Below are 17,081 nucleotides of genomic sequence, written 5' to 3'. Positions count from 1 at the left end.
ATATTTCTGATAAATTAGTAGCTGGATCCAAAGGATAAGACTGCGGTTTTTTGTTTTTTTGTTTTTAATTTTTGTTAACGTTTATTTATTTTTTTAAATTTTTTTTCAACGTTTTTATTTTATTTTTGGGACAGAGAGAGACAGAGCATGAACAGGCGAGGGGCAGAGAGGGAGACACAGAATCGGAAACAGGCTCCAGGCTCCGAGCCATCAGCCCAGAGCCTGACGCGGGGCTCGAACTCACGGACCGCGAGATCGTGACCTGGCTGAAGTCGGACGCTTAACCGACTGTGCCACCCAGGCGCCCCAGTTAACGTTTATTTATTTTTGAGACAGAGAGAGACAGAGCGTGAACAGGGGAGGGGCAGAGAGAAAGGGAGACACAGAATCGGAAACAGGCTCCAGGCTCTGAGCTGTCAGCACAGAGCCCAACGCAGGGCTCGAACTCACGGGACCGCAAGATCATTACCTGAGCCGAAGTCGGATGCTTAACCGACTGAGCCACCCAGGCGCCCCGAGACTGCGGTTTTATTTTTTGGCAAAAATAATGTCTAGTCAGAGTTCATGTGTCTGAAAAGAGGGTCTCTTTGTGATTTAAAAATCAAGTGGCAGATTCGGGTGTTGCCAGTTTGACAGAGTTATAAATCTTTCCTGTCACATAAGAGCTAAGACTATAAAATTCCCTCTTAGACAAAACTCTTTAGACAAAAACAGACCAGCATGGGCAGTGGGGAGAGGCCAGACCCTGCAGGATCCATCTGAACTTGTATTTTGGAAAGATCACTCTGGATGTTGGAGGATGGGTTGGAGGGGGAAGCCAGACTCAGAGGGCTGAGTGTTGTAGTGTACCCATTATATGACTTTCTGGAAGGAACAGAACTGTAAGGACGGAAAGCAGGAGGGAGAGGGGTTGACCATGGGGGGCATGGGGACTTGGGAGAGATGATGGGCCACGTGTCCAAGTAGGGGTTGTAGACTCATTAACTGTCAGGACTCATCCCAGCAGTGGGCCCAGGACTTGCAGAGGATACATGCTAGGAGAGTCCACTCCAGCTCCCAGGCCTGTTTGAGTTACCCCCACAGCTTTAGGTCCTGTCAGGAGATCTCACCTGGATGACATTCCCTTATACATTCATTTATTAAACAAGAAGTTACTAGGCACCCACTATGGACCGGGCTCCATGCTGGACACTGGAGATCCTCAGATGACCAAGACCACCCTGCCCTCAAGAAACATCCAGGCTGGGGGTGCCCGGGTGGCTCAGTCAGTTGAGCATCGGACTTCAGCTCACGTCATAGTCTTGCAGTTCATGAGTTCAAGCCCCACATGGAGCCCTCTTCGGATCCTCTGTCCCCCTCTCTCTCCCTCTCTGCAAGGAAGAGAGAGAGAGGAAGAAAGAAAGAAAGAAAAGAAACATCCAGGCTGGAGGGTACCTGGCCTGGATCCATCGGACACATTTGCCAAGGCTGGTGCCCTCTTCTCCCACTCCCCTTCTCTACTCCAGCTAGCCAGGTCTTACCAGACAGAACCCATAGATGTATCAAAAAATAATCTTTATTGTCACTAGTATAAAACATAGCAGATCAACTGGCCTCTCAGTCTATACAAAGTGTGGGGCATAAGACCACCTGGGCTACCCCATTTCTCCCAAAATGCCCTGCCCAGGGCAGTGCCCAGGAGTTCCGTGAAGGGGAGGGCCACCCCAAGTGCCTTCTCTTGAGGAGACAGGTCGGGGGCGGAGTGGGTGAGGAGCACTTTCTGCCTGAGGGAGGCAGAGGGGCCGAGGAGAAGACCCTCTGGAGTAGGAGAGCCCTCCAATTGTTCATGAGCCTGTCCCCACCTTCTGCCCCCTCCAAGTCCACCCTGTGAGCATCGGGGGCAGTGGCCAGCCTGGAACAGGCTGAGACCCATGCCTGCTTCTGTGGCCGTCAGAGGGCCACGCGGGTACAGCAGTGGCGCAGCAAGCATGGCAGGATGCCACGGTTCAGCTGGTGGAACTGCACAAGCTGCAGCAGGTCCGTGAAGCGAGTCTGGCCGTCATCCATGCTGAAGTAGAGGCGGCCCTCCTCCTCGCTCTGGGGGGACGGCCACAGGGGGCGGGGTGGAAGGTCAGGGAGGGACTCGAGGGGATCCCTCCTGATCAGGGCCGAGGTCCCCAGTGCTTGTGCAGGGGCAAAGGAGAGAGCGGGAGGCCCCAGATATACCGCGGGCCGGGGAGCTTCTCGAGGGGGCCTGGTGAGGAGACAGGGATTACTCACCGGGAGGATGAGATAATGTTTGACCTTCTGCAGGTGGCACAGAGAGAGGACAAAGCCTTGTGGGTTCCGTTGACTCTCTCGAACAAGGAACAGACTGCCAGGAGACAGGGCAACGTTACCCGAGGACACGCAGCTGCCGCCTGGACACGGGGCCTCTCCTGTCCCTGGGTCTGTTGGCCTGCTCAGCCCTGCCCCTTACCCGTCCACCAGGCCCTGCTGCCCGATGAGCCGCTGGCTCTCCTCTCGGGAGATGCGTCCATGGAACCAGGGTTGGGTGCGGTGGATGGCTGGAGTTGGGGGAGGCAGATGGGCCGTCACTCTGGGGAGGAGGTCCCCACACTAACCTCCCCCACCGGGAATGCTCAGAGAAGCCACGGCAGCCCCCACCCCTGGGGACGCCGGATGCTCACCCACCTGCACTGAGACTCGTGCCTGAGCCTGGGGTGGGCAGGCTGAGACGATGGTTCTTCTGCAGAGCAGTGGGGGACACAGGGGATCAGGGCGTGACTGAGGTATCACCCGGCACCTCGAGAACATAGAGACCCTTTCCGCACCTGGCGGCCCGCCTTACCCCACTCTTCATCCCACACCATGGAAACCCACGTGGAGAGAAGGTGCCCAGTATAAACATGCAAATGGGTACAGGCCCCTCACCCTCCAGGCCTGGGCCTCCTCCAGGGCTGCACTCAGAGCTTCCCGGGGGTTCTCGATGACACGCCCAGCATGGCCAGAGAAGTCCATGGCCACCAGGGTGTTATCAGAGACACTCCTCTGTAGATGGGATAGGATGGAGAGGGGTCAGACGGGGTCAGGGCACCCACCCCCAGCTAACCCCCCTGTGTACACTCACCAAAGGTGGGGAACCCACACAGGACGGACGCAGGTGGCGAGACTGTGCCTGCTGATAATTCTTATACAGCTGCACCCCATACTGTGGGTTGGAGAGAGAAAGAGAACCTGAGGTCAAGCAGGTGCTGGCAGCTGGGCTGTGAAACCCACACACACCAGAACTCTCCAAGGGCAAGACTGCATCTCTGCCCTGGATAAGGAGCTTTCTGAAGCCGGAGTGAGGACTCCAGCCTTGGGCCCAACATACTAACAGAGCAAGGCTATGATGCCCCCTCATTCCTGGGGGCAGTTATAATTCCTCACTCATGCCCCCATGCCACTCCCAGGGTCTTACCTTGAAGAGGCGGAAAGCTGCTAACCAGCAGGTGCGGCTCTGCTCATCCTCGCTGCAGAAGACCCGAAGCCCCTTGTGGCCATTTCGAAGCTTATTTGGCTGTAGAGAGAGGAAACCAGCTGGTCCCATATCTGCCATTAGGACCAGATATCTGTCTCCGTAGGGCAGGACACAGGGCAGAGGGCAGGGGGAGGAGCCTGGGTGTCCCAGATGGGAGCTCAAAAGCCCTAGGTAAGATCCCAGGGCCTGAGCAGCTCCCGTTGCCTCCCAGGCCAGGCCAGGGTCTTTACCTTAATACAGAAGCCGAAGTCCGTGGGCATCCCATAGAGCTTGCGGCCCTGGGTCACCACGTACACGTTGGACTCGTTCACATCTGCTACATACTGCAGATGCCTTGGATCCTGTGCAGCACGGGTAGACAGGACTTGTAACAGGCAGACCCTGTCCCCCTATTATTGTCCCAGTAAGCCAGCTGGGGAGATGTCAGGACCAGAGAGGAGCAGAGAAGTGCCTCAGGTCCCACAGCAAACAAAAGCAGAGCCAGGGCTCGAACTCAGTTTCACCTGCCTTTCCCACCACTACTTCCTGGGGTAGGTAAGCTAGGAGGAAAAGAGGAGCAGCTGAGGGTCTCAGGGTCCAGGGGAAGAAAGGTCCAGGAGTTCCAACAGGGAAGGGACAACTCCTAGAAGGACCAGGAATGGGATACCCTAGGGGCTGGGGCTGTCAACCTTCAAGACCTCACCTTGGAGGTGCCCTTGGTGGAGTAATAGAGGCCAGACCGGCGCAGGAAGCAGAAGAAGCGTTTCCAAAGCTTCCGTCCTGACCCTCGAAGCTGCAGGAAGCCCTGGATCTCTGGGAAGCTGCCTGCATTCAGGAAGTTCTGAGGCCAGAAGAGAGCAGGAAGAGCGTGAGACGCCAAAAGGGAGACAGGGAGATACACACACACATACACAAAGGCCTTCATAAGAGAAGGTGATCCACATAGATTTACCGTCCCATTTACCAGATGCAGAAACCTGACGCTCAGCCAGGAAAAGTAACTTGTCCGGTCGTTTAGGACCGTGCTAAGCCCTCCACCACACACAGGGAAGGCACAATGCTTAAGGGTCAAAAAGCGACAGGAATCATGACTGGAAATATCCCTTTACCTGGATGAGGTCTTCATGGGATATGCCTGTGTGTGCATCCAGACAGCTGGAGACCATCTTTTCCGGGAACAGGGAGTGCTGGGGGGAAACGAGAAAGGAGCCAGGGATTGAGGGCCCAGGTTGGGGATCAGGGTATCCCAGTGCCCAGACCCCCTGCACCCACACTCACTGGGGAGCTCTTGAACAGTTCATACTTGGCGAAGTTCTTCCGGAAGACAAAGCGGCTGTCTCCACCAATGGGCCAGGCAGCCTGCACTTCCACCACTGACTCGTGGTCCTCCAAGCCCCGCTCTGGCGTCAAGGGCAAAAAGCAGGGCTCAGCGGAGACCTGCCAGGCCTCCCAGATGAGCCACCTGCCCAGCCCAACGTGTGAAGCATTTGCCTCCCTACCCAGGCAGCCCCCTCCACCCCAACTCACCCAGCGCCAGATGGGGGTGGCACTCCACCAGCCCCCAGTTTTCATCGCTCAGGGCGTGAGCCCGCTGCACCAGCATTTCACACACGTAGCGAGCCGTGGCACCTGCCGCCACCTCCACAGACCGGCAAGCCCCATCTTCACTGTACACCTTTACTACCTGTGCCCCGGGAATTGCAGATGACTTGAGGAAGGGCAAAGGGTGGTTATTTCCCTTCTGCTGCTGCTACACCTGCAGGGATTCCTGATCAAATCCCCCAGCCTCCACGGAAGTGGCAGCATACCCACCCTCATATCCACAGCATCCCCATATCCCTGCCTTCTCTCTCCCAAGACAACTCACATGGGGGCGGCTGGCGTCTCGAGGGAGCAGCCCCCTTGCACTGGAGGGCCCCCCAAGAATGGGGGTCTGTGAAGGAGGACTGCAGAGCTCAGGGAAGGGGTTGGGGATGGAGGGTAGAGAGCTTGTCCGCAGCTCCTCCTCTCGAAGAAGATTCCTGTGGCCCAAGGTAAGGGGCGGAGAAGAGTTGACTGCAAGCTTCTGTCTCACCCCGGCGCTGACCGCCTCCCCACCACCAGCCCCTCCTCAGCTCCATCACCCCATCGTACCTGCTGGTTGGAATGGGCAGAGGCTGGGACCTCTTCACCTCCCCAGGCAGAGGGGCATCGGGAGGCGGGGGAGTCCCAGGAGGGGTCCCAGGGGTCAGGTACAGATCTTCTGGGGAGCTGCTGAGATGAGGTGGAGACAGACCCAGCTCCATAACATCTGAGGGAGAAGAGGGGGCTGGAAGTGGCTGATCTTGACCCCTTGTCCTGGGAAGAGGGGCCAAGAGGACCCAGACCTCCTGACTTCACACAGCTGCCAAGGGGCCCCTCAGAGTTTGCCCAGCACCTCGTTGCTCTCCCTCTAACTGGAGTTTCTCTGGAGCCTCTGGGGAAGGGTAGAGTGAGTCCATTTACAAAAAGGGACTTCAGGTCCCTGAGAAGGAAGCATTCTTGCCCCCATCGCAGGTGAGTCAGGGAGTAAAACCTGGTGTTTGGACTCCAAGTCCAGTGCCCTTCTTTTAGCCCCAGGTTGCCCAGGGGAAGAGCTAAGAGGGTCCCACTCCGCCACCATGGGGCAACAGACTCCATAACCCACAGACTGTTCGAGGCTCAGACTTTCGGTCTCTGAGCATGCTCTGAGCACAGGGCACTCAGCTCCTCCGGGCTCTGCCCCAGGTTTTTCCAGTGCTTTGTTGCCAGACCTGGTTGCCAGAGCCTGTTGTGGCAACGCCTGCCCAAGTGCTGAGTGATGCACAGAAGGGGAGAAGGAGGTGGGCCAGGATAGGAACCAGGAGGGCAGGAGGCAGGCTCAGCTGCAGTGAGAAGGACAGGACTAACCTGGGGGCCCTGGCCCCAGCAGCCCCCAAACCTTGTGTGCCCTCCCCAGATTCTTCCTCCCGCCCAACTTTCTTGAAGCCCCAATGCCAGAGCTCCCTCCTCTGAGCAGCCTTCCTGGATTTTCCACCTTCAGACTGAAGGTCTCCCTCTCTGCACTGTGCTGGGGACTCTGTGCCAATTACGTGCACCTGTCTTACCCACCCACTGGTCTGAAGACGCCTGGCACTGCTAAGCAAGGCCAGGGTCTTACCCATGTCTTATCACCCACAGGTGCTGCACAGGTACCTGAGACAAGTAAGGACAGGAGAGCTGGGGCAAAAATGCCCACCGGGGGCAGAGGCAGCACGGGCTCCTCCTCCACAGGAAGAAAGACCCCTTTGGCTGGGTGAGGACCTGGGAGCACCTGAGACCTAGGCCAGCGCTGTTAGGCTGCTGGGGGCACCTGGCATTGACCCTCCAGGATGGGGTAGGTCCCGGACTCTTAAGTGAGGGGATCTGGGGGACAGGTGAGTCAGGGTGGGGCGGGACAGCACTGCCTGGGGCTCTCTATTCAACCTTGACTCATCTGCACAACTTCCTGGCTTAGGAGAAACACAAACAACCCTGCCTCTGCCCACCTCCCTCCACTCCCGCCCCCAACCTACCAGCCTAGGAGGAATGGGGGAGGCACAGGGCAGGGACAGGATGGGGGAGAAAGAAGCTGCCTGGCCTGCAGCTCCTCTGACATCATTTTCTCCTCCCCACCCTTGGCCCACCTCCAGTCCAGGTGGGACTGAAGTCAGCCCCCAATCTGGTAGCCACCACCCAGCCCAGGAGCCCCCTCCCCCAAGGAGAGAAAAAAGGCCCGGCCTGGATTTCAAAGGCCCATCTGGAGTGGAGCTGACCTCCACCGATGCCCTCACTCACCACAAAGAAGAAACCACGAAGTGCTCTCTATCCTGGCTGGGGCCTACCAGGCTTTCATTCTGATGCTGCTGCCCACCCCTGGAACCCAGGACTCAGTGGCTCAGAGGACTCCTCTACATCAACCCTGGGGGATGAGGGTCCTCCTGACACACTCTTCAGGGTGTCCTGGCTGGAAGGGTACTACAGGAGCAGAAGTAGAAAGTCAAGACACCCAAGAGGACAGACACAGACAGGCAGAAAAAGGAAGGTTGGAGGGAGAGACAGGGAGGGGGCTCAGGGTCCTGCAGGGAAGGGTAAAACACACCCACCAGTGAACATCAACAGACACCAGAACATCAACAACAAAACGCAGTGTCCCCACTCCCATCCCGTTTATCCTCTGGCAACCAGCCCTGGTGACTTCACTCCAGGGAGAGGGAGACTGGGGGAGGGGGGTGTGCAGGGAAGCCAGACAGGATATCAGAGACCAAAACTGGGGTCCTCCTCCACCCCAGGGAAGAGGAATCAGGGCAGTGTTTGGACCGGGAAAGGGGAGAAGATCTAAATCAGAATCAGATTAGATAGAGTCTGGCCTCAGAGGGCTGGAGAGCCGACTGAAGACTTGGGTTTGGCCTTTCCATCCTTCACCCTGCCCTTCAGACCCTTCCAAGACAAGAGAAGAGTGGGGCAGTTAGGACCAAATAGATGAAACTGGGAGAAGAATGGGGGTCCTAGCTGTGGGGCCCTGGCAGGCCCCCTCCCAAGAAACCTGAACTCTCAAACTGGGGCCCTCAGAAAGCTTCTGTTGAAGAAACAGACCCCCATAATCTATCAGTCCCCGAAACACAGCAACTCCACGCCGAAGCTTCCCCTATGGCCTCTCCTGCCCCGCGGCTCCGGCCCCACCCTCCTTCCCGCCGTCCCAGCCTCCTGCCTCCTTGTTTACTTCCTGAATCTCGCCCCACCTGGCTGGCCCCAAGGGCGGGTGGCAGGGCAAGAAAACAAGGCCACCTCCGCTGCTAACCAGGGGAGGGGGAGGGGCCGGCAGGGCCGAGGCCCGGGCTGGGGACCAGCAGGTGGCGGGAAGGCCCCCGTCTGGCCCAGCACTCCCCTCCCCGCCCCCATCGGGATTTATTGTAAGGGGAGGAAGGCTCAACCTTCGGGGGAGTTCTGGGGGTACAGGGCCCAGGTGAGGAGGCGGGAAACCCCTAGGTGACCCAGAGTTGGGGGGAGGGTCCAGGACCCTGAGGCCCCGCCCACTCCCTCACTCGAAAAAAATGACCAATGCGAAAAGGGAGGGTAAGCTCTCTTAAAGTTTAATTTGGGAAGAATGCTGGAGTGTCTGTGGAGTTAATCATTACACGCTGCTTGCCTTCGTGGAGGGCTCCCCCAGCAGGATCAGGGGGACAAGGGAGACCAGAGTCCAGGGCAGGCCGACCAAGAGGGGCGGTGGGGTTGGGAGACTTTCCAACGCAAACAGGTGCATTCTCCATCCCCGTAGTGCCAGGGAGACCCAGATTCTGTCTTTGTGCAAACACTACCCCCCCCAAACATGTACACACACTTTCCCTTGGCCCCACTGCACTGCTGACCCCCGGCACCAGCCCCCCAGCCTTCGAGCCTTCCTTCTGAAGCCGGGAAAGACCCTCAGGCCTGCCCCGCCCCCACCTTCCCTTCCAAGGGTAGGACCCTGTGTTCTGAGCAGGCAAACAATAGGAGAAGGAGTACTAGCAACTTCAGGGAACCCTCTCCTCTACTGCCCTCCAAATTGGAGGGTACCCCTTCCCCAGGGGAGACGTCAATCTTTAGTAGAGCCTTGGGGAAACCTCAAACGGGTAACCTCAGGCTGAGCAAGGAATGATCCGAGGCAGCTCTCGGTATTCGGCCCCCCTCCCAGCCCTCTTTCTGGGGAGGTGGGGAGGGGCTTCAGCGGGAAAGCAGCGTCTCTGGAAGGAGAGGATCAGAGATCTTCCTTTCTCAACCCCATCAGCAGCTTTGTCCGGGGGCCAGAGGGAGGCGGGGTACAGGGAGGGAAATAAGGAATAAGGAAGACAGGAAATGAGAATAGGGAAAGACTGAGAGCAGATGGTGAGGAAGGGGCGGGATATGGGAGACTGGAGAAAAAAGAGAAAGTGAGGCCGCCAGAGTAACGCAGAAGGAGGCTGGATCTTTCCAAATTGGCCCCAGACCTGCTGCTCCTCCCCACCCTCACGATGAAGGGCCCGTTTTGGTCCTTACCTGCACCCTGGCGTTGGAACACTTGGCTGGGGCCACCGGTTTAGGGAGAGAGACGCCTGGCCCTTAACTACCTGTCCCCCTCCTGCCCCCGCCCTTGGCCTGACATCACTGAAGGGGAGAGGGAAGGGGGGAGCCAGGCGGCTGTCCGTCCGCCCATCAGGGCAGCCTGCCAGCTCCTGGCCCTGAGACCCGCACAGCCTGGGGCCCTGGTGGGGCTGGGGGTGGGAGCAGATTATCGTCTGGGACCCATCCTGGCAACCTTACCTAGAGAAGCCCCAGCAGGAGTAGCAGGACACGGGGTCCGAAGTCCGGTTCTGTCTAGGGACCCCAGATACCTGGACTTGATTTCAAATCCACTCCCTCTTCCCTACAGGTGGTAGGAGGGCGTCCTGACTTTGGAGGTAGAAGTGAGGGTTGGGGGAGGGACAGCCCTATGTGTCCAGGCTTCTGGACGAAGGAAACTAAAATTATCTTGGGCAGGTGGGGGCGGGGCCGGGGGGGTGGGAAGCATGGGAGGAGGAACCACAGGAGGAGGGGCGGGGACTCTGACACTCTACTCTGGCTGGGATTGTTTTTGCCCTTCTTAGCCAGCCAGCAGGTGCCAGGGGAGAGGCGGGGAAGACAGTCGAACTGAACAGCCTCCAGAGCGAAGATCTGGAGTCCTCGTGACCTGGGAGGGAGGGGCTGGGGGCTGGAAGGTAAGGGGAAACGACCGGCGCACCCTTCCCCAGGCTCCTCACCAAATCGGGTCTGCTCATTGGCCAAGCTAGGGGGCCTGTCTGCGGCTCTGAGTCCCACTTGATGGGGCAAAGAGCACTCAGCGAAAGAGGGAAGCCAGTCAGAGGGGTGTCCAGCAATAAGGCCTGCCCCTTGACCTCCAGCCACAGTCTGGCCACCCAGCCTGCACCCTGGCCCTCAGAGGCACCCAGAGTATGTTCTCCCTTCTTTGCAAAGTCCAGGGTCTCAGCTTCTTCTGAAATTGAAAGAGTTAGGCAGGTCTCATGGTGAGAGGAGTGATCTGGTGGAAGCTCTGGCCAGGTGCCAGGGGACACGCCCTCCTCCCCCCCCCCCCCTTTTGAGCCATCACTTTAGCTCACTCTTTCAGCATTAGGCACACACAGGGGTCAGGGAGAAGGCCTGGATCAAAGGCAGTGGTCACCTCCCAACCAGGAGTTGGTGACAGTTGGGTAAACAAACAGTCCATAGAGTGATAAGAGGTCTGCCCTGGGGGACCATCAAGGAGTGGCTCTAGCCTCAACTTTCTCCAAATGGGTTTTCCTTGGAAAAACCAGTATAAGTGGACCAAGCAAAGAAGTGGGGGAGGGGACAAGGTCACCTGGGCCATGGAGCAGTTTATGCAAAGCACAGTAGGCAATTCACTCAATCATTCCTTCATTCGTTCAGTTAATATTTGTTAAGTACTGGGGCGCCTGGGTGGCTCAGTGGGTTAAGCATCTGACTTCAGCTCAGGTCATGATCTCACAGTCTGTGAGTTCGAGCCCCGCATCGGGCTCTGTGCTGACAGCTCAGAGCCTGGAGCCTGCTTCAGATTCTGTGTCTCCCTCTCTCCTTGCCCCTCCCCTGTTCATGCTCTGTCTCTGTCTCAAAAATAAATAAAAAAAAATTAAAAAAATTTGTTAAGTACCTACTAAATGCCAACCGCAAGCTTGGTACTGGGGAAAAAGTGGGGAGAAACAAAAACAGATCCTGCCCTTATCCTCATGCAGCCCAGTTGGAGAGACTGATGTTAACCAAAGAATGACACATGGGCGCCTGGGTGGCTCCAGTCGGTGGAGCATCTGACTTCGGCTCAGTCATGATCCCATGTTTCATGAGTTCAAGCCCATATTGGGCACACTGCTGTCAGTGCAGAGCCCACTTTGGATCCTCTGTCCCCCTCTCTTCCCCTCCCCTGCTCATTCTCTCTCTCTCTCAAAAATGAATAAACATTAGGAAAAAAAATCACACAAAAAATAAGGGGCACCTGGGTGGCTCAGTCAGTTAAGTGTCCAACTCTTGATTTTGACTCAGGTCGCAATCTCACAGTTCATGAGGTTGAGCCATGTGTCGGGCTCTGCGCTGACAGCTAGGAGCCTTCTTAGGATTCTCTTTCTTCCTCTCTCTCTACCCCTCAGCTGCTTGCTCACTTTCTGAAAATAAACTAAAAAAAAAAAAAAAAAAAAAGAACCCCACAAAAATAAGAAATGACAGGTGACAAATATGCTGGGAAAATGACTCACCCAAGGAGTTGGGGAAGCCTTCTCCGTGGAAGTGACAATTGAGCACAGGGGAAGCTAGGTCTGGAGCAGGGAGAAGGTTGAGATTGGTGGGTGGGAATGGGGGGGGGCACCTTTCATGATGGGGAAACAAGTGCCGAAGCCCTTGGCAGGAGGGGACACAGCACACAGAGGCAGAGTGGGGTTGAGAAGAAGGAAGGAGAGGAGGCCACACAGGTAAGCTTGAGCAGGTGTGGAGAAAAGCAAGCGTTTCGGACTGAGCTGTGTTTCTCCAAGTGTAGCCTGTGACCACCTGCCTCCACATCTCCCTAGGCTTGTATAAAAAAACAGATCCCTGGGCCCCTCCCCACCTACTGAATCTCAGTCTCTGGGGCCAAGACCCAGGAATGTGTGGTATTGACAAGCCCTCAGGTGGTTAAACCAGGTTTAAGAGCCATCCATCCTGTCTGTCCAGACAGGCAGGAACTATGGGCAGAGGCCAGACCCTGCAGTGTCTCTCTGGGCTTGAGCAGAGGCGAAGAGAAGTGGGCAGATTTATATTTTGGAAAGATCGCTCTGGATGTTGAAGGATGGGGTAGAGAAGGAAGCCAGAGTCGGAAGGCTGAGTGCTGTAGGATTCCATGTATAGGCTTTCTGGAGGGGGTGGAACCATAAGGACAGAAAGCAGATCTGGGGTTGGGGAAGAGGGATCGGGGTTGACTGCAAAGAGCACAGGGACTTGTGAGGAGGTAATGGAGCTGTTCTGTATCTTGGTCATGGTGGTGGTATACAACTATATGTTAGGACTCGCAGAAAGGTACACTCAAGAGGGCAAATTTTACTCTGTATAAGTTATATCTGAGTTTTTTTTTAATAAAAAAAAGAAACGACAACAAAAAAAGAATAGTTTTATAAGCTAATGGAATAGAATCAAAAGTCCAAATATAAACCCTTACATTTCTGGCCAAATGATTTTTGACAAAGGTGCAAAGACAATTCGGGGGTGGGGGGGAGATTAGTTTTTTCAGTAAATGGTTCTAGGACAATCAACATGCCAAAAGATGAATTTAGATCGTTACCTCACACAATCTACAAAAATTAACTCAAAATAGATCCTAGACCTAAACGTGAGAGCTAAAATGAAACCTCTGAAGAAACCATGGGGAAAAAAATCTTCATGACCTTGAGTTAGGCAGAGATCTTAGGTGCAACAGCAAAAGCACAAGTAACAAATGAAAAAATCAGTAAATTATACGTCATCAAAATAAAATTCTTTTTGCACTCCAAAAGACACCATTAAAAAAATTTAAAAAACAAAACAAAACACCTGTTAAAAACTGGGGGAAAATGTTTGCAAATCATATATCTGCTTAGGGACTTCGTATCCAGAATATATAAAGTACTCTTATGAATCAATAATAAAGAAACAAACAACCCAATTAAAAACGGGCAAAAGATTTGAAGAGATGTTTTTCCACATAAGATAGAAGGATGGCTAATAAACACATGAAAAGGTGCTCAACATCATTAGTCATTAGAGAAATGCAAATTAAAACCACAATGAGATACCACCCCACGCCCACCAGGATGGCTATAATCAGAGACAGACAATAAGCGTTGACAGGGATATGGGTAAACAAATCCTCATATAGCTGATGGGAATGTAAAATGGTACAGGCACTTTGGAATAACAGTCTGGCAGTTTCTCAAAAAGTTAAACATACCATGTAACCCAGCAATTCTACTACAGAAATGAAACACATGTACCTACAAAGACACTTGGGCGTTCATAGCAGCATTATTCAAAATAGCTAAAAACTGGAAACTGGAAACTCAAATGGCCATCAACCGGTATTGAATAGATAAACAGAAGGTGGTATATCTATACGATGGGATACTGCACACCAACAAAAAGGAAAAAAACTACTGTACGTGATATAGCACGGATGAACCTCAAAAACTTTACACTGAACAGGGGTGCCTGGGTGGCTCAGTCTGTCCAGTGACCCATTCTTGGTTTAGGCTCAGGTCATGATCTCTTGGGGTTCATGGGTTCAAGCCCCGTTTTGGGGCTTGTCCCAAGCCTGCTTGGGATTCTTTCTCTCTCCATTTCTTTCTGCCTCCCCCCCACCCCCTCTCAAAACTAAATAAACATTAAAACACACACACACACACACACACACACACACACACAACTTTATACGGAATGAAAAAAAGCCAGAAGCAAAAAAATGGATATTATAGCATTCCATTTATATTAAATGTTCAGAAAAGGCAAGTTTATAGACAGAAAGCAGATCAATGGATGCCTAGGGCTGGAGCCAGGAGCGGGACTGACTGCATACACGCAGGAGTGACCTTTCTAGGTTGATGGAAAGGTTCTGTAACTGGATTGTAGTGGTGGTGGCACAATTCTATAAACCACTGAATCTGTTTTTAAAATGCATGGTTTGAAGAGATGCTGATGTAGGTAACCTGTTAGGATACTACGGTGGGACTCCGGGGAGGAAAAAGGCAGCGAGACAGCCTCCATATTTGGAGTTGGAAAATGGGAATGATGCCGGCCCCGTAGTGAGAGCAGGATGAGATAGGGGAGGTGCAGGAACAGGACAGGAGTGATGGGAGCATGGAGCTTGAGGAGTGGGAACCCCGAAGCCTAAGGGTCCCAAATGCAGGGGAGAGGCCGTCACTGCCCCGCTTTTGCTTACAGTTTTGGAGCTTAAGAATCAGAAGTACTTAAGTGCTTAACCATGAGGTGGTTTAAAAAGTCATCAGCATGTTTGCAAGAAATGGCAACTATTCCACACCATCCGCCAACCCCAGGCCGAGTCCGCTTGCCCCATCACTTTCGCTTCCTTTTGTAACCTGGGAAGCGCTTTACAGATATTTCAGTAGGTTATATAAGACGGTGACGTCCAGCAGATACGAGGTGCGGGGCAAGCCTAGAGCTCTGAAAAGGTGGTCTGGACGGGTCCACCCAGCCCAGAGTCCTCAAACCGAGGATACGGTCAAAACGCAGCAGTAACTGCGGCCTGCAGGAGGCGCCCAGACGTAGCGCGCGGCCCGCCCCGCCCAGCGGCCCCGCCCCGTCACGTGCCCGCGGCGTCGCGTCACACCCGGAAGCAGCGGCTGGAGCGGAGTCGGGAGCAATGAGCGGGGAGCCGGGGCCGACGTGTGAAGCGCCCCCTCCCGGGGAGATTGAACCGGGTAGTGGGGTCCGCATCGTAGTGGAGTACTGGTGAGCGTCTCCAGCCTGTGGGGTGTCCGGGCCGGACGGGGGTGGGTCCACGGGAGGCCCCTCCCCCGAGAACCCAAGCGGACCCCAAGCGTCTTGTCCCTAGTGAACCCTGCGGATTTGAAGCGACCTACCTGGAGCTGGCGAGTGCCGTGAAGGAGCAGTATCCTGGCATTGAAATCGAGTCGCGCCTTGGAGGCACAGGTGAGGCCCACAGAACACCTGCTGAGTCAGTGTTCTAAATCTCAACTCTACCACTTTTAGTTCTGGAATTGCCTGTTTTATATAGTGTCCAACAGTGTCTGGCAAATGTCCAACCAATTCGAGTCCCCTCCCAAAGGTGAGGGGGTTACAGATGAAGCCTGTAGGGAAAAACGGGGGAGACTGCAGAAGTGTGGGGTTGGAGGGGAGGGATTCTTTCATTGAGTTATGAAGCCTGAGTTCAAAGGAAGGACACACAGGTGATGCCTCCCTCAGGTTCCTTTGGCTTGAGTCAGGGCTAGGAAATGGCTTAAATAACAAGAGTCTCTAGTGGGGCTGGTGGGGACATGAAGGAGCCTGTGTGAAGTCTAAGAAGTGTGGAGAGTCTCTCCAGACTTGTCTGTTCTCAGCATACAGTTCATTCATTGATTTATTTTATACCAGGGGCCTTTGAGATTGAAATCAATGGACAGCTGGTGTTCTCCAAGCTGGAGAATGGGGGCTTTCCTTACGAAAAAGATGTGAGTATTTACAATGTTGGGAGGCCTCTGTTCACCCTGCCCCTGCAGTGCATCATCCCATTCCACGTGTCTGCCCTCTCTCTAGCTCATTGAGGCCATCCGAAGAGCCAGTAACGGAGAACCCCTAGAAAAGATCACCAACAGCCGTCCTCCCTGTGTCATCCTGTAACTACACGTGATTCCGGGTTCCTGCTCTGTTCTGAGACCCACGCCTTGGTCTCCCCTTTGGTCCTGCTGAGGGCTCCCCACTGCCCTCACTTAGCTCCTGGTAAGCTAGGAGACTCTGGCCTCCACTTTGTCCCTTTGGGTACCAGGAGGGAATAGAAGCTGTTGTGGTCTTAGGGGTGGGAGAGAGACCCTCTCCGTGGACCTTTCTATAGCCACCTTCTACCCCCTTTCTAGGATCAGTGCCCAAGAAAAGTCTGCTCCCCGCCTCCAGCTTAGCCATACTGGTCAAATGCCACCACAGTTATAACTTATTTTCCACTAGCCCTGGGCAATGTCAGCTATTGGCAATAAAGTGGCACTACAAATACCTGTGCCCAACTAGTGTGTTTTTGTTCAGCGGATGTGGGGGATAGTAGCAGAGGCTAGCCCAGCCTTTATACCACCAGAGTGGCTATGCTGGGTGGGTGGGCTTTCTGGATAGCTACTTCTATTTCATTTCCTCTCTCACAGCCGAGGCAAGGAAAATGAGTCACACAGTAGGTACTGCCTCCTCCTGCCTCTGTCCCTCCCCCCACTGCCCCTATCCATAGGGAATAACCCCATTCTGGTGGGTGGCCTTAGGAATTCATTTTTTCTCAGCAAGAATGATCTGGTTGTCAAAGGGCTCTTGAACCTGGAAAAGAGCCTCCTCATTCAAGCTTTCTCGAGATTTCTAGCCACTCCCTCCAGGAAAAGATGACTTGAGTGTAAGGAGGTGAGCTTAGGGTGGGCACAGAGCCACCCCAGACATAGGCTGGTGCCCAGCTATTTTCCAAAATATATTTGCAAATGGAGAAAGTGGGTGTGGAGAAAGGACATCCTTCCCCCAACTCCAGGGACCCACCCCTCTCCACAATACCCGCTCTCCCCGAGTCCTTATTTCATTAAAAAAAAAAAAAAAAAAAAAATAGGTAAAAACAAAACAAAACAAAAAAGCATAAGGACTGGGTCTGTACAAGGACTGGATCTGGGTGGCATTGCTGCTCCCTTGTTCCTGGGCGCAGAGCTAGGTCTCAGAGACAGTCTCTGAATGGGTTGCTCTTATTCCTAGACACTCCCTGGAGCCTCCTCCTCTTCCAGGCCCAGCTTTCCTAAGTCCTTCTGTGTCAAAGGTCTGGAACAGGACAGCCAAGCTGGGCTGTTCCCTCGGGTGAGGAGACTGGCTGTGGCATCCACGGGACCCTAGAGTT

The 17,081-nt window shown here is 54.4% G+C and overlaps 2 protein-coding genes across 3 annotated transcripts; one reads left to right on the top strand and one right to left on the bottom strand.

Annotated features, from left to right (window-relative positions):
* Positions 1 to 1,485: 1,485 nt before the first annotated feature.
* On the bottom strand, positions 1,486 to 9,961 carry GRB7 (growth factor receptor bound protein 7). The gene is made up of 15 exons (XM_047080553.1): positions 9,776 to 9,961; positions 5,615 to 5,771; positions 5,349 to 5,502; positions 5,009 to 5,165; positions 4,760 to 4,881; positions 4,591 to 4,668; positions 4,185 to 4,322; positions 3,733 to 3,843; positions 3,443 to 3,541; positions 3,110 to 3,190; positions 2,914 to 3,030; positions 2,674 to 2,728; positions 2,459 to 2,546; positions 2,260 to 2,353; positions 1,486 to 2,076 (listed from the first exon to the last, which is right to left on the bottom strand). Exons 2-15 carry the CDS (start codon positions 5,764 to 5,766, stop codon positions 1,930 to 1,932), a joined length of 1,593 nt encoding a protein of 530 aa, XP_046936509.1. The 5' UTR covers positions 5,767 to 5,771; positions 9,776 to 9,961; the 3' UTR covers positions 1,486 to 1,929.
* Positions 9,962 to 14,859: 4,898 nt separating this feature from the next.
* Positions 14,860 to 16,219, top strand: MIEN1 (migration and invasion enhancer 1). Of its 2 annotated transcripts, XR_006962355.1 has the most exons (5): positions 14,860 to 14,965; positions 15,069 to 15,166; positions 15,608 to 15,684; positions 15,770 to 15,952; positions 16,087 to 16,219. XR_006962355.1 is itself a non-coding variant. In XM_047081224.1 (4 exons), exons 1-4 carry the CDS (start codon positions 14,877 to 14,879, stop codon positions 15,851 to 15,853), a joined length of 348 nt encoding a protein of 115 aa, XP_046937180.1. In that variant the 5' UTR covers positions 14,860 to 14,876; the 3' UTR covers positions 15,854 to 16,219. The 2 variants fall into 2 exon arrangements, 1 of the variants encoding a protein (XP_046937180.1); XM_047081224.1 differs by having other exon boundaries at positions 15,770 to 16,219.
* The last annotated feature ends 862 nt before the right edge of the window (positions 16,220 to 17,081 follow it).

The sequence above is a fragment of the Lynx rufus genome, unplaced genomic scaffold, assembly GCF_022079265.1.
Source record: "Lynx rufus isolate CCGP_SWC_20201006 ecotype Redwood Valley unplaced genomic scaffold, mLynRuf1.p SCAF_18, whole genome shotgun sequence".
Taxonomy (NCBI): domain Eukaryota; kingdom Metazoa; phylum Chordata; class Mammalia; order Carnivora; family Felidae; genus Lynx; species Lynx rufus.
This window is presented reverse-complemented; position numbering and strand designations above follow the sequence as displayed.

Coding starts and splice junctions, on each gene's coding strand:
- GRB7 (XM_047080553.1), bottom strand. CDS start 5,766: ATGGAGCTGGGTCTGTCTCCACCTCATCTCAGCAGCTCCCCAGAAGAT. Junction 4,323..4,590: donor CCCATGAAGACCTCATCCAG/GTAAAGGGATAT, acceptor TTCTGGCCTCAG/AACTTCCTGAATGCAGGCAG. Junction 2,729..2,913: donor AGGAGGCCCAGGCCTGGAGG/GTGAGGGGCCTG, acceptor ACTGCTCTGCAG/AAGAACCATCGTCTCAGCCT.
- MIEN1 (XM_047081224.1), top strand. CDS start 14,877: ATGAGCGGGGAGCCGGGGCCGACGTGTGAAGCGCCCCCTCCCGGGGAG. Junction 15,167..15,607: donor GTCGCGCCTTGGAGGCACAG/GTGAGGCCCACA, acceptor ATTTTATACCAG/GGGCCTTTGAGATTGAAATC. Junction 15,685..15,769: donor GCTTTCCTTACGAAAAAGAT/GTGAGTATTTAC, acceptor CCCTCTCTCTAG/CTCATTGAGGCCATCCGAAG.